Genomic DNA, 15895 nt, shown 5'->3' with positions numbered 1-15895 from the left:
ATCCTTCAGGATATTTTCATTGTCCTAGTTTACCTCAGCCATTGTTTTTCTGGCCAAATAGCTTCATCTCTAAAAAAAGCACAGTTTTTTCTATAGGGATCCGGAGTTATAGTTGGGAACATGAAAGATACTTGAGTCTGGTACCTTGCTTTACAGCTCGCAGGCTTTTCATTTCATATATTTATTTCAAAGTAACCTAAGTAAAATAAAAATCGAGGAAGCTTGCAGTCTGGTGGGCACTGGAAAGGTGGTGGTGGAATAATGGGGTACCTGAGCAAACTTTGAGGATTTGTGAGAATGGATGCAGACAACATATAATGTTCTGTGAAAATGTCCTTGAAAGACAGGAGGAGGAGGAGGAGGAGGAAGAACCACAGAGGAGGCAACAGTCAGAGAAGAGGCACCTGAGCCTGCAGAAAGAATGGGGGCATGGCTAATGTCTCGAAAAGGATCTTCCCTAGTTTCTTGAACAGCATTGTAGAGGCAAGCAGAGAGATTAATAATACATTCAAACTTGCACGACTCAGTTACTGTACTCATGGTTGGTGCTTCTAGTCTGGAGTTTGAAGGGGCTGACACAGCCTCTTTGACTGCCTTTTTCCTCTGAGAATATCAGTGGGACTGGGAAAGAAGATTACAATGGAAGAACAGTGAAAGGAAACTCAGTGTTCATACTTGCAACCTTTTACAGCCGAATTTCATGTCATGACATGTCATTTAAACAATCCATGAATCTGTGACATCTGTTTTTTCCTCCCCCTCCCCCAATATAGTTCAGAGCTATATTAACAGCTCTGTACTAAATCTTAAATTTGTTGAACTACTGCATTGTTCATTGAATAAACAGTAATTACTGATGTGATATGAGACATTAAGCCATATACCATGATTTTTTTTTCTTCCATTCAATTCTTGGTTACTGCCTGGACAAGTCCCTGCCATTTTTTTGGCAAGGTTTTTTCAGAAGCAATTTGCCATTGCTTCCTTCCTAGGGCTGAGAGAAAGTAACTAGTCAACAACTCAACATGATATGCCAACTTAATAAATGGCTTCACATTTACATACTATTAAATGTGTTTAAGGGTAAACAAGGAAACATAGCCCTCAAAAGCAGCAAAATAGCTGCCATTGTGCTAAGCCAAAATAAAACAACCCATATCCTGATTTAGCATGTTATGTGAAGCAAGCTTGTGTTCATTTTACCAAGCTTCATATATATTTGCACCAGATCTTAGAATTGGCACTTGGTGAATATCTTGATGAGAATATGACAGATCAGGGGGTTCATGATTCATAACTCTGATACTTTCTCTCTATGTGTTAGTCCTCTCATAATTAAAAGGATAGAAGGATGAGACTTATTAGATGATTAGAACGTTTCTTTGGGAGATGATCACAGCCTTTATGCCCACAGACATAAAGAAAATTAGATGATTAAATGCAAAATATTAAAGAGCTTGAGTGAACCCTGAAGCTGTGATCATCGTCAATCTGTATTATATCATTACAATGAAGTAACTAACTTATTAACATGTAAGGGTTTTTTTTTAGTTTTTTTTTTTTAAAAATCTTTTCAGGTGCTTATAACATGAAAAATCATTTTAAAGTGTATTGGCCCAGGATATAATTTTTTTGCTGGGAAACAAACTGAATATTTTAGGGTCCTACAGATCAAATGTGTTCATTTAAAGTATGGTTGGTTAACTAATGCATGCCAGCTGCCACTGATTTCCAGGTATTAAATTAAAAGTGAAATTAGTGGCTTAAAAATTAGAAAAAGGAGAGAAGTGGGTAAGGTATGAGGAAAGAAACTTTTTGGGTGTGATGTTTTTCTCTTGATGCACCCACATTCTTCTTGCTTAACCTATTGTTTAGATTTGCTTATTCAAACCCTGATATACAACAAGGTCACATGGCGTAATAAGATTGGGACTGGGTTAGGGACTTCTGTCCTCATTGTGAGTTATGTTAGGGGGAGATGCACAAAGGGAGGCTCAGCCAATCTCATTGTACATATGTTGTACTCTGACAATAAAGGTAATAATAATAATAATCATGCTACCTCATAGCATTTGATGATAGGGCCTTTTTCATTGGCCATGGAGCAGTTCCTGTTCTAATCAGTTCTGAGGAAAGTCATATTGTCAGTTGTGTTTATCCAGGAGATTTGGACTTTGCCACATCCTTCTGTATCCTATTCTATTTACTCTGTTTAGTTACAATTATCCTTCTGTATCTTACTCTATATAGTTCAGTGAATATTGAGTGTTACATTGAGATCAATCAAAAAAATTCATCTCTGATTTAGTATCATGTCCACAAGATATTGCAAGCATTTTATATAGTTGAAAAAAGCTGTGTCAACTTGTTTTTAGATATCACTTAGAAAATGTTTAAGCGATTGGGATATTTGTTTAAGATCAGGCAGCTAATCAGAGGTCAAATGACTTAAAAGTAAGAATGAACATTCCTGCATAGTTAGGACTCTGTTGGGGCTTATTTTTCTGAGTGTTGCCATTGTGTAAATATCAGTTTGTGATATAATCCTGTCAGAGTTATATACTGGTAAGTATCAGTGATTTCGAGCAGTTTAGATTATGCATTCTTCCCACAAAAATTACTAAACGTAGATGGGTTTGTCCAAAGTTATTATCTTCAAATGCAAAGAAGTGGTTAGAATTTAAAATAAATCCAAACATATTCAAAATGTCAAGAAAGTATATATTAATAAGTTACATAATTTATGGGAGCACCAGTCAATTATGGATAAAAATATATTTGAAAATAAACTTAAAGAGTACATTGAAGACAAACAGGAAAAGCTAGGTGGACGCCCACTCATATCTAAGTGTTTTGAAACAAGAGAGAAGCTGTGTTTTTTGTATATAAACTACATTTTTCTCAAAGCTATTTTGAAAAGAAACTGTTAAAGTTTGAAATATATGTGAAATACATTTTCAGGTATTTGGTGAGTATGAAATGTTTGGATTGGCAGAAAAGTTTATATTTGTCATTGAAGCACATTTTTAATCTTCTCTCAGGCATTCATAATAAATGTAGTTTTATTATGAATATATCAACATTGGTACCATTTCTCCCCTTCAGTTATCATGAGTCACTTAGGATTAATTAGCTACTCTAACATCTAGCATAGACTAAGGCATCAAGAAAAGCACTATAGGGCAAACATGTATTTGTTTTTCTTCACTGTAGACTTTATTATTTTTTGTTACTTTAGAATAAGGGCCAGCTATATTCTGAATACATTTTTAATATGTAGCCAAAGAAAGGTATTCAGAGTCAGAATACAAAATAGGAGTATAATTTCTGACAGTTTCTAAACTTGACACATGTTATTTTAGTGCTTTTAAGATGCATGCTTCTAGTTATGTTGGTATCTTTTAATTATTTCTCGGATATGCATCTAAGCTCATAGTAAAATGTTTTCGATGAATAATGCTTATCATATAGTTTATACAACAAAAGAGAAAAGTCTAATCCTTCATCAGCAAAACATATTTATTTGATTCCTTCAATCAAAAACAGTTGGAATTTCACTTTTAATTGTTTGAAAGAAGGATTAGATAGTAAAATCCACTCTCTATTCCATTTTCCTATCAAGCAGTCAATAGGTCACATTCCAGATTTTCAAGAAAGGCTAGGATAGTTTCAAAAATTACCTGGCAATGTATCAAAATAATTATTCCTTTCTTTCTCCCATTCAATGATCAACTTATCCCTTCAGTAACAAAATATACAAGGACATGTTTGATCTTGCAAATGACAGTGGAGTCTTCTTTTTGTAGAGAAAGTGACAAAAATGGCCACAAATATCAAAATGAATATATTCTGTGAGAGCAAGAGATGTTAGTGTTTTGTGTTACATCTAAATTGCTAAGAAAGAATTAAATGCATCTGTTTCAGTTCATAAAATGGAAACGTCTTCCATTTTATTCTTCAAGGTGTTCCCTATTTCACTGTTGAGCCAAAAGACCAGTCAGTCATCCCTGGTAGGCCTTTCCAGATGGCCTGTGCTGCAGTAGGACCACCTGAGCCAGTGACAATTGTCTGGTGGATGGGTGATTCTAGGCTTGGACATCCAGACATCTCTCCCTCCATTCTAAATGTGCCAGGTAAGTCTTCTTTCTATGATAAATAAAAACTATTCATAAAGGAATAGGGTGACTAATGGGGCAAAGGTATAAATAACACTAATAGTTTCTGACACAATGTAAAATTGTGTCTCAAGTGTGTTAAAAAGAGAAAAAACGAATGAGAACCCAATATACAATTGAATTCACCTAAGGCCAAAAAGGGTTTCTAAAATTTCTCAGTGGCAAGTTGGTAAAAAACAAAGATGCATTTCTCTCTCCCCAATCCCAGTATTTTGTTGGAAAGATGTTTCTTGTTTCTTGTTTGTAATTACTTGTATGAATGTTTTTATTTTATATCAAATATCAAAAGCCTACTATGTGCACCAGCTTGTAGTGGGTGAAAGAAAACACTTGAATCTACAACTAGGGAGATTAAACAATTACCACCAAGATGGAACTTTGAGATTTTCAAGACAAATTTAAAGATATATATGTAGTGAATATTTGTCTTATGTTTAGGAGCAAATAAAATACATTCTAGATTTAAGACAAAATGGAAGGACCTGCAAAGGAGAATTTCTTGTTGATATTTATCTTAAAACTGAAAGGAAATATTGCTTCCTCAGATAGGTATATATGTGGTTGGAAAGCCCTTAACTAAGCCCTAACCTGTCCTGTTTCATTTAATGCCCGTTCTGCACAAACACTAAGGAGGAAGTGAAAAGGATCAGATGAATCTGGTAAAACCTTATAAAAAGTTATAGTTCCTTAGGCATACAAGAACAAAGGTGTATAAGAAAGAGAAAAAACCCTGGCTTCAGCAGAGAAGAGCACAGAAATGCTAAAAGGAAATAATAATAGACCAGGAAGAAAGTGGGGTGGGAAGAGGCAATGTTTTCAGTGATTAAATTGATTTATATTAAAAAGTTGATTACCCTTTCAGGGTACAGTCTGGCTTTTCTGTGTTTATATCTGCCTTATACCTAGAAGACATTGGGAACATGCTGAGTATTGTATGAAAGAGCAACAAGAATGTTTTCATTGTTTGATCAGCAAAATAGGCAACTTTGAGGTTTCATAAGAAGGCTTTAAAACTTGTTGACATCTCTTCATTCACCTTTTGATCTACTTCTGCTTGTTAACTTCAGTTTTAGTGAAGATAACATAAAGATTGCTCCAGACAAGTTTTGACAGAACACCATGCTTTCCTGAAAGGCAGCCTCATCTATAGTTCAGACTTAAGCATATTTTGAAAAGAGTCCTACAAGGCACGTTGATGATGAGATTAAAAACCCCAGAGACCAGTTTTCACAGATGTATTTTCTTCAAAGCTCCCCACTTCCAGTTTTCTAAGTAACGGGAACTTGGTGGTATCAGTTGTGTTTCTTTCATAAGCAATACCACAAGTAATTACAAAAACAAAATGAAAAATATGTGCAGCGGGGTAAATTGGACATTGAAAAGTAAATTTATAAACTCATTCAGAATCTCATTGCTCCTCTAAATCTTCCACAGGGAGCTTAAAAATACATTCTCCTAGTCACAATAGTTCTGTGCTTCCAATCAGCAAGATGTCAACAATACTAGCAGAGTCAATGCTTTTGCCTGGGGGAAATTGTTCATTAAGCTCCAGTCAGAGGCCTTGCTTCTTATCATTGGGTGCGTTAAGGGACAAAATAAACATTCCAAGAAACATTCCCTTTCTGGCTGGCTGGCCTTCCATCCCATTGTTATACCATAAATAATTGTAGGAACGGTAAAGCTAATTGTTACTTATCAGAAACATCCTATTTGGATAACCTCTTTCCAGTGATTTATTCTGAAGAAGAGAAGGCCCTTTACTGAAGGTCGAGGCTATTGGCCCTGGACTCATTGGACTTAGAACTTCCCAGCTTCTGGGTTCAGTAGGCATCCCATGTTCTTGGGGATCTTTATTATAGTAATCTGTTCACATATAATACTAAGCTGTCATGTAGGTTGTTTTGGTTTTCCAAATTTTACTAATAGAATTTGTAAATCATGGTTAATGGTTAGGATGGGGAAGGGAGTTACAGTATGTAAGGGATTGATTGTTTGTACTTGCCCCACCCAGTGTGACAGGAGGGGCACACTCTGGATCTCCTCAACTAAAAAATGGCATAACCCTAACCCTAATCTTGCCCTATGGAACACCATAGGTTAAATTGTTTCTAACCCTGCTGGCCTTTCTCAAAGCATTGAAGACCCAGGTATGTTCCAGGGTTTGGGGATTAGATGGTCTGTGAGATGTGATGTTTTTGTTCTATTAAGTTCTTATGGGGTTTGTTCCCAACACTTATTGGTATTTTTTAGATATCTTGTTGATACAGTATTTGCATTGTTTTAATGTTTTATTAAGCTGCAGTTTTAAATTGATTTATCATACATACATACATACATACATACATACATACATACATACTGCAGGTTTTGGCGTGTTCGGGTCTTTTCCCATGTAAGATTGAGGGTATCTTGGTGATGTTTTAACAAGGTACCATTCGCCATCTTCAGGCTGGTGCTTTTGGCTTCATGTTTATGCGAGCAAAGCGTGATCAGAGCTGCTGTCTCTCTATAAATGTATACATACATACTGTATATACATGTACAGGTCTACCTGTAAATTACCTAGCAATTCTACCAACCTATGACACGGAGGGATCATTTTACAAGATTTTTCTACTACAGGAAATTTGTTTATGGGATTAGATGAAACTTCTTTTAAATAAGTTTCAGATTGCTCAAGCATGATTACTTGGATTTTTACAAGCTCAAAATGAAGTGGAAATTCCATTTTGATTTGAAAGCATAGTTGATTTTGTTTTTTAACCATGCTCCTATTTTGGTCTATTCTGGATAGAAAAAAAAAAACTTCCTTTACATGAGCATGCAATATTCTGCTCTCTAGATAAAGAATAACAATCGGCCAAAATGTAGATGAAAACGTAATTTCGAAAGGAAGAGGAAAGGCAGAAGTTTGTCTTTCTTCACAGGGTGTGCAGACAATGGCTCTGAAGAGCTAGTGTGGTGTTTCTAGTTGAAAGCTTTTCATTCTGCTGCTTTTATTTCTGGAGTCTAATAGTAAAGCCAACATATATTCCCAGATATATAGTCATCATTCATGTGCACACTTGGTGAAACTAAATTTGCAAAATTTAGAAAGGAAACAGTAACTTATTAAACTATGTTTGTGATCCCTTTCCTGGAGACTGCTATAAGCTTGCCTTTGAAACAGCTTATTCACTTCACTTCACTGGAACAGCCAGTCTCCCTTCTTCCCCTCCCCCTCAAAAAATACAGTGCCCTCCCTTTTGGATTTCCAAAAAACTATTAAAACCTGGCTTTGGATCCAGGGCTGGGATTCGTGTATTGGTGTATTTTGGGGGGGCGTGTTGTGATTTGTGGTTTTTTTTTAAAGGTCATTTTAGTCCAGTCTGTCTGTGCAGGTTTATGTTTGAATTATTTTATCGAGGTTTTTTGTTTTTTTTATGCCACCCAGACTCTTTTGGAATTGGATGACCATAACCCATAAATAAATAATAAATACACCAACATGTACACAAAACAGCCACGTAATTTGGGATCAGCTTTCAGTTCAGTCTTTTGAGCTGCATAGGTAAAATCTGAGCCATGTGTGAAACTGTAAAATACTAAAGGATTATTAAATATTTAGATTGTTTTCTGGTTTTTTTAAGTATTCTTTTTTCTTGACTGATTTCTAGGCATTAATCAAAGCACAGTTTTCTCCTGTGAAGCCCATAACATAAAGGGATTATCTTCATCTCGGACGGCCATTGTACAGATTAAAGGTGAGAGACCATTTCCTATCTTTTCACAAATGGAAACATAGAAGGAGGTGCATTCTCTCACAGGAAAAGGGAAATAGTCTAAAGTAAGCTACAGTAATTTTTTGTCTCCACGTTTTAAAGCTGCTACACACAACCCTCACACATGACTTCTTAGCTGATTCTCCATGCTCTTAACAGATTAAATAAAATTCAAAACAAAATAGTCACTATTTTTTTTTTATGCAGGCCCATCCCTTTAGCAGGAAAATTTGCTAATAAAAATAAACCACTAGTAACTCAAGAAGGGAATGAGATACAAGGGAACAAACAGTATCAAAGGTCTTTTTAGGAGAAAAAAGCATCAGGTACAAAAATATGAGAAGATGGAATGAGCCAGAATGTCATAGCATAAACTCCAGTCTTTTGTTCTTGTGCCATGACATTATATATAGAAAGTCAATTATGTGGTTCGTGTCACGACAGTGCAATGTATGCTTCATCATTAGTCTCTCTTATGGATGCCTGTGATCATGACATTGTCTACAATGTGTAAATGAGAACAGCATCCTTTTTGGCAGGCATACTGTAGATTTGGTGTCTTGGCAGCCAAAGTGTCTCCCATCATCCTTTTGCTCAAATGAACTGGCTTTTCATGAGCTATTGAAAGCAGAACGGTACAGACCACTGCTTGGAACAATTACATTTCAGGAAAACATTGCTTTTATATCGTTCTATACTTCGTAGCACTAAATGTTCATTTAAAGCATAACAATAGTTTGCTTCTAAAGTAATTTTTTCTCCTCCCACAATTTGCTCTCTTATTTAACAAGAAACTAAACGTGTAGGTTAAGAATAATTAATACTTTTGTAGGGCAAGGATATATAATTGGGGCTTGATTGGCTGCATTCCTTGTTGTGCAAAATAGAATATATGAGTATATTGTTATGAATGAGTTGAATTAATGAGAAGAGCGGATTTTTTTTCTTTTTAAAAATAGTCTTATGGAAGTTTTTAATTAACAGAATACAAGCTAAATAGAAGAAAAAAAGTTCAGAAGGTTCAGGGAAAAAGAAAAGAAAAGAAAAAGGCACCATAGATAAGAGTAAAGAAGAAGTTTCCAACCTTCATCACACTGAGAATAAGCTGATCGATTAACTTTTCACCCTTTTTAATGTTACACATAAAATACACTGTTCTCTCCATAACCTAACTTTTATCCATACGCAGTCCATAAATCAACATTTTAATCTTAGTTCAGCAAATAGTTCATCATGAGTTAATAGAAATATCAGACAAATAGCTTATCTCTGGTCAAATAGTGCAACTTTATATTCTTTCTTTTTGCTCTACTCAATATTGACCTTTAAATCATTCCTACAGCATCACAGGACTTAAGCTTTCATCATTCTTTGGCATTTGAAAAGAATCTTCAAAGCTTTTACCAACCTACTTTGTAAATCCCCCAAAAGGCATTGTCCAAAATTTCCGGCTGCAACTGTCTCATGTCCCCCCTAGGTGTGTGTATGTGTGTGTATCAGATTTCAGGCACTTGACACCTGGCTGGCATTTACAACTGGTTGCAGTTCCTGTGGTTATGTGACTATGATTTGCAACTTTTTTTTGGTTTCTGCTATTTTTTTTTTTGTCAGAAAGTGGCAAAAACCACCTATTCGAGAGAATGGATTTATTTGCTTAACAATCACATGATTTATGTAACTACTGCAATGACTGGTTTTTTGACCATCGTAAATATAGTCGTAAAATATACTCAAGACAGGTGTTGACCCCCTTAGCAACTACAGTGACTTGGGATCAAAATTCCCAGTTCAGTTGAGGATGTTAAGTGAGGGTTACCCATAGTGATTTTTCATCCATCTTGCATTATGCTGGTATATTGTATCTTTTGTTAAGGCCAAGTTGGAAGTCAAATACAGAACTGTTGAGTTGAAAAGGGCAGGTGTAAAGTGACACTTAAGAAAGAAAGTACTGAGGTTTGCCGATAGTTCAGTAATTTGTTTAGGTTTTCTTGGTTTAGAATGATCTGCCAACTAAGCCATTGTTACTTAGTGCTGTGCCAGCTCAAGGGTATAGGATGCTCCTTGGACTACCTTTCACCAGTGCAAAGCTTTACATTTATAGAATGATTTGGAAGGAGGGATGTTTGGCGCTGTAAGCCAGTGTTGATCTGAACAGGCTTATTGTTATATTGGGGTGGGCATTGTCTTCTAGATCAAGAGCTGGAATTCAGCTTCTCAACCTTGACTATGTATCAGAATGGTCAATCAAATGGCAACTTCAAATCTCAACAAATAAATGCTCTGTCTTACATATTGGCAAAAAACAACAACCAGAAAATAAAATACAAGCTAAATAGTCAAGATCTTGTTGATAATCCAAACTCTGTCAAGGACCTTGGAGTACTCATCTCTAATGATCTAAGTGCTAGAGCCCACTGTAACTACATAGCCAAAAAGGCATTAAGAGTTGTTAATCTAATCCTACATAGCTTCTTCTCTGGTAATATCACACTACTAACTAGAGCATACAAAACATTTGCTAGACCAATACTTGAATACAGCTCATCAGTCTGGAAACCACATTACGTAACTGATATTAACACAATTGAGAAAGTCCAGAAATATTTCACCAGAAGAGTTCTCCACTCCTCTACTCATTGCAGAATACCTTACGCCACCAGACTTGAAACGCTAGACCTACAAATTCTAGAACTAAGCCGCCTACGGTCCGATCTAAATATAGTATATAAAATCATACATTGCAATGTCCTACCTGCAAATGAATACTTCAGCTTCAATCATAACAATACAAGAGCACACAATAGATACAAACTCAAAGTTAACTGCACCAAACTTGATTGCAGAAAATACGACTTCAGCAACAGAGTGGTCGACGTTTGGAATACTCTACCTGACTCTGTGGTTTCTTCCCCAAACCCCAAAACCCTTTAACCTTAGAGTGTCTACTATTGACCTCACCCCTTTCCTAAGAGGTCTGTAGGGGGCATGGATAAGCGCACCAATCGTGCCTACCGTCCCTGTCCTATTGTTTCTTTTTAATTTTCTTATAAATATCTATCTCATGTATTCAAAACTATGTTTATTCTTATACCTGTATCTTGTAAGCGATTGACAAATCAAATAAATAAATAAAACCTAGCACGGTGCTAAAAGCCTTATGGTGCAATAATGGCATAAACTGAAAAGATGGGCCTGAAAGAAATGAGCAATTTTCTGCTCTGCTCTGCTCTGCAGATAGGTGGGCATCAGAGTGAGAATGAGAGCATTTTTCCTCACAGAAGAAGTGTGGATCCAAATCTGCTGCTGAAAATCAGTCATTTTCCTGCTGAATTTCAGTACTGAAGTTGCGGGGTGTCCTTAGAGCTGTGTCATACAGTCTGGGATATGTTCAAAACAGGTCATTAGATTGTTTCCAACAAATCACAGCGAGGGGGTGGATATCTTGATTTTATTTATATATGCCACTTTCGAATTGATTTGACCCACTCTAACAGTGGGAAACAATTTCCAACTTCTTCAAACTGTGGTCCGATCCAGGGGGATATTATTTAATTCTTTAACTCTTCCATTCTTGACAAAAAAACTGCACTGTCTTTGTTTGGATGCAATAGACTGCCAACAAGGATTGGAACTGAGTCCCCTCTTCCTAATGGTGACCAAAAATAAGGCTTCTAAGATTTGGGGCTTTGGAAAGATGAGGAGAAGCTAAATTTAGCTTTTTAGCGTGGATTGAATTTTCAGATGTAATTAGAACTCTTTGGGTAAGATATTTGGAAGCACTGCAAGTAAACAAAGTATGAGGAATTTCTGCTCTAGAAACTAATGGCAAGCAAATTACTAGGCAAGATTGAAAGGTAAGAGGAAACATTTGCCAAGCAAGGAGTGGGAGTTGGTTTCAAGAACCAGTGGCAACATGAATGGAACCATTGAGCCATGAGTGGGAACAGGAGATGACGGGAGCAGTGAAGGGGTGGATCTGAGAGAACATATGGAGAGTGAGGAGCTTGAGAGTAAACGAGAGGAAAATGGGCCAGAACAAGAGAAGTGAGAGGCAACCAGCTTGAATTTATATTTAAAAAGACAACAAATCAAGGAAGAAATTGGAAATGGTTTTCTCAAAACAGCAGTGTCATCAAAATCTTTACCCTTTTTATTTCTAGTGTTTACAAAAAAATGTGTGATGATTAGGCAACCGGTCCTATGCGTTCCCACTTTCTTTTCCTGTTCATTGATAGTTCCTTGTACTTTCTCATATTCCTTTCAAACATGTGCTTTATTATGAGACTCATCCAAATTGTGACTTCCTTTCATTTCAAATTTATCCTGTCTTGCTATATACTTTTAATGAAATATTGCCAATGAATGTCATGATGACAACAGTGATAAGGTACAAATGAAAAAAGAAAAAGAAATTAATCTGAGAATACTTATGGAAAGAGCATGCCTGGAGCTTTTTCATAGAAACCTGAATTGAAAAGATGTGTTCTTTCCTGGCATCGTTTGCAATGTAATTAGCAAGGAGATGTAGCAGTTTTTAGTCGATTGTCCAGGATGATCTAAATCAGGGGTGTCAAACTCAATTTTATTGAGGGACACATCAGAATTGTGTTTGGGGGGGGGCAAGGGGCATGGCCAGCTTGACGTCACTCATGTCGGGGGCGCCTGTGGTGGTCCAAGCACTCTGCCAGCGAAAACAGGTTCCTGAGCTCCATTTTTGGCTGTGCTGGCCTCCTGTAACCCTCTTCCAGAGTAAACAGAGCTCTGTTTTTACTGGCAGAGGCACTGCGGCCCAGGCTGCTGTTTCCAGTGGGCCAGATCTAAGCACCCCGTGAGTTTGACATCCCTGATCTAAATCAAAAGGGTCCTAGAGGGATGGATCATTCCTTGAAGTTGCCAATTTCTGTTTGGTTCTGTGTTGGTGGCTTTTGTATTCATAAGATCCATAGGTAACCTGTGGAAGTAGTATCTGCAATATTCAGTGTGTAGTGTGACTAATGTGTAGAAGACATTAAATTTTTGTAATGTCATATTTATATACAGCAGAAACGAATAAAATAAGAGCAAAGAATTATATACTATAGCAGAAACGAATAAAATAAGAGCAAAGAATTATATACTATATTTATATAGAGCAGAAACGAATAAAATAAGAGCAAAGAATTATATACTCTGTATATCTTGCCCCTGACATCACGTATCTAAGCTAGTCTCCTCTGTGCATTATCTGCAGATGTGTAAGAGAAACAGTTCCTGAACAGTGGTTTCTCTTCTGAAGTATTCAGATACTGAGTAATAGTGTAATTAAAAACACATGATATTGGGGAGTGCCTGCCATATGCATATGTAATGCATGAATAAAGTTGGTTCAGGATGTGGAAATTCTGAAGTAGTGCAAAGGGTTGGGTGTAGACTTTTTACCCATTAATATGATTTGTTTTTCTAATTAATGTACATCTCTGGGCACTTGCCAAAACTGCTCAATAATACATAAAACAACAAAGAAGAGAAATAGATTACAAATTCAGAAATCAAACTGTAAAATGTAAATTATTTTAAAGCCCGTAATCACTAATGATATTATAGAATAATAATTAAAAAAAACATTCAATTGTTTTGAAAAAGGCTATAAAATAAACACAAGAACAAATTTCTCCAGTAAATCAGGTTTATTATTGGGTGCTATGTCAAAAGATCTTCTCACTTAATCGGAGGGTATTATGCAAGCTAATTTGGAGAGTATAGAAATTTGGGCAGGAAAATATGGAAAAGGTCAAACTTCTTCCATATAATAGTACTGATGCATGCACATAGAAGCTTCAGTTGATGCCAGATTTTTTTTATACAACCTTGAAAATACTGGAATGACAGTAATTGAACTTGCCAAACAACTATGACTCATAATCAGGAGTAGTGGTGGGATTCAAAAACTACCGGTTTACTACCGGTTCTGTGGGCGTGGCTTGGTGGGTGTGGCCATGTGACTGGGTGGGCGTGGCTTTTTTGCAGATCCCACCTGTTTTGGGGAGCTTCTTAGCCTCAGAGAAGCCTCGGGGAGGGGGCGCTTTTTGCTCCTCTAAGGCTCCTCTGGGGCTCAGGAAGAAAAGGACAGAGCATGGGAGGGGCACGCAGTACCCCTCCAAGCTCCGTTTTGGAGCTTCCTAGCCTCAGAGAAGCCTCTGGGGCGGTGTTTTTTCTCCCCTGAGGCTCCTCTGGGGCTCAGGAAGAAAAGGAACAGAGCATGGGAGGGGCAGGCAGCACCCTCGAAGCTCCATTTTGGGAGCTTCCTGGCCTCAGAAGAGCTTCGGGGGTATTTGCTCCCTAAGGCTCCTCTGGGGCTCTGGAAGGCAAAAACTGGAGGGGGGGCTGAGCTCCTCCCTCCATTTTTTGCCTTCCTGGGCCTCAGCAAGGGGAGTCCTGGCACAGCTATCTTATGTACAGCTGATTATCGGGAGGGGGGAAAAAGAAAGAAATACCTTAGGCGAATAAGGGGCAGGCGGGTGGGGTGAGCGAGGATCGGGTGGGAGGGTGACCGGGTGGGGGTTGTGGCCAGCCAGAACTTACTATCTGTTCGGTGACCCACCCCAAATTCTTGCTACTGGTTCGCCCGATCTGGTGCAAACTGGCTGAATACCACCGCTGATCTAAGGGTTTTCCAGCTGAATGAGAGTTGCTTGCCTGCACCATCAGTGATTCCAATGACTTCAGCAGCAATTGCATCCCTTTCTATGTTTGCTGAGGCTAAGGGAAAGTGACGCTGTTCTCACATTGGGTGATGTATCACTCAGATGAATCTCATTATATACCCAGAATTTTTGCAAGCCTCAGAATGAGGTCGAAGTTTTAAAAGGGTTGATGATCTCAATTATCTCAACAGAATAAATGTAAATGGATGCGTAGTCAATGACGTAGAGTCACTTGTTCGTTAATAAAGATTTTAAAATGTCCCATTTTACATTTTCACGGAACATTTTTATAAAAATTGAATAGGCTTTTCTGAATTTCTGTAGATTTTCTGTTAATCCTGTTCTTTTCCAATGTATTCCAATATTTTAGTAATGGCAGCTACTTTGCTGTAGTGGTTAAGTCCCTCAGGTTAGGAACTGGGAGGTGTGAGTGCTAGGCCCACCTTAGGCATAAAGTCAGCTGGGTGACTTTGGGCCAGTCACTTTTTTTCAGCCCTAGGAAGGAGACAATGGCAAGCCAGCCAAGATTTGCCAAGAAAACTGCAGGGATTATACACTACACACCAGTGACACTCCAAGTTGGACTACAACCTAATGGAAGAAATTTAAAAGAACATTTGTTTGTGTGTGTGTGTGTGTGTGTGTGTGTGTGTGTGTGTGTGTGAATCAGTAATATTATAGGAGACACGTGCAAGTATGACATAGGGGGTAGTACTATGCCTGAAAAAAGAACATATTATTCGAAAGGTTTAAGATATGTCAGACTACTAACCAGGGGTGGGATCCTACCAGTTCGCACCTATTCGCTAGAACCAGATGTTAACATTCTAAGCAGTTTGGAGAACCGTTGTTAGAAGAAATTACTGGCTTAATCCTGTAAGGAAGGCAGGAAGGAAACATTCTGGTGTTGCTTACAGAAACTGCCTCTCCGTTAATCCTTATTACAGTCTTGGCAGGGCTAGACTTCCTGTCTCAGGAACATCTTTGGAGCTTTTTCCCCCTCCTTTGTGGGTACTTTGCTTGTGTGGAGTGACCATTTAAAGTTACAATGGCACTGAAAAAGTGACTTATGACCATTTTTCACACTTACAACTGTTGCAGCATCCCCAAAGTCACGAGAGGCCAGGCGAGAGATGCGTGCCTCGATGTGAGTGATATTGAGTTGGCCGCACCCAGCCAATAACATGACCACAAAGGCATGTCCACCCAGTCACATGACCACCAAGCCACACCCACCAGCTAAGCCATGCCCACAGAACCGGTTGTTAAAAATTTT

The 15895-nt window shown here is 37.7% G+C and overlaps 1 protein-coding gene across 2 annotated transcripts in view; it reads left to right on the top strand.

Moving 5' to 3' along the window:
- Positions 1-15895, top strand: part of TYRO3 (TYRO3 protein tyrosine kinase) — a 76890-nt gene that overhangs the window by 24081 nt on the left and 36914 nt on the right. For both annotated transcript variants that reach the window (XM_026664607.2, XM_026664605.2), the window contains exons 4-5: positions 3963-4133; positions 7832-7918. In XM_026664607.2, coding sequence (XP_026520392.1) covers positions 3963-4133; positions 7832-7918 — 258 coding nt within the window. The remainder of the gene's footprint in view (positions 1-3962; positions 4134-7831; positions 7919-15895) is intronic.

The sequence above is a fragment of the Notechis scutatus genome, chromosome 1, assembly GCF_049901735.1.
Source record: "Notechis scutatus isolate UNSWTSFEM ecotype Mainland chromosome 1, rNotScu1.2, whole genome shotgun sequence".
Lineage (NCBI taxonomy): Eukaryota > Metazoa > Chordata > Lepidosauria > Squamata > Elapidae > Notechis > Notechis scutatus.
The sequence above is the reverse complement of the archived record's forward strand: the minus strand, read 5'-3'. Positions and strand labels throughout refer to the sequence as shown.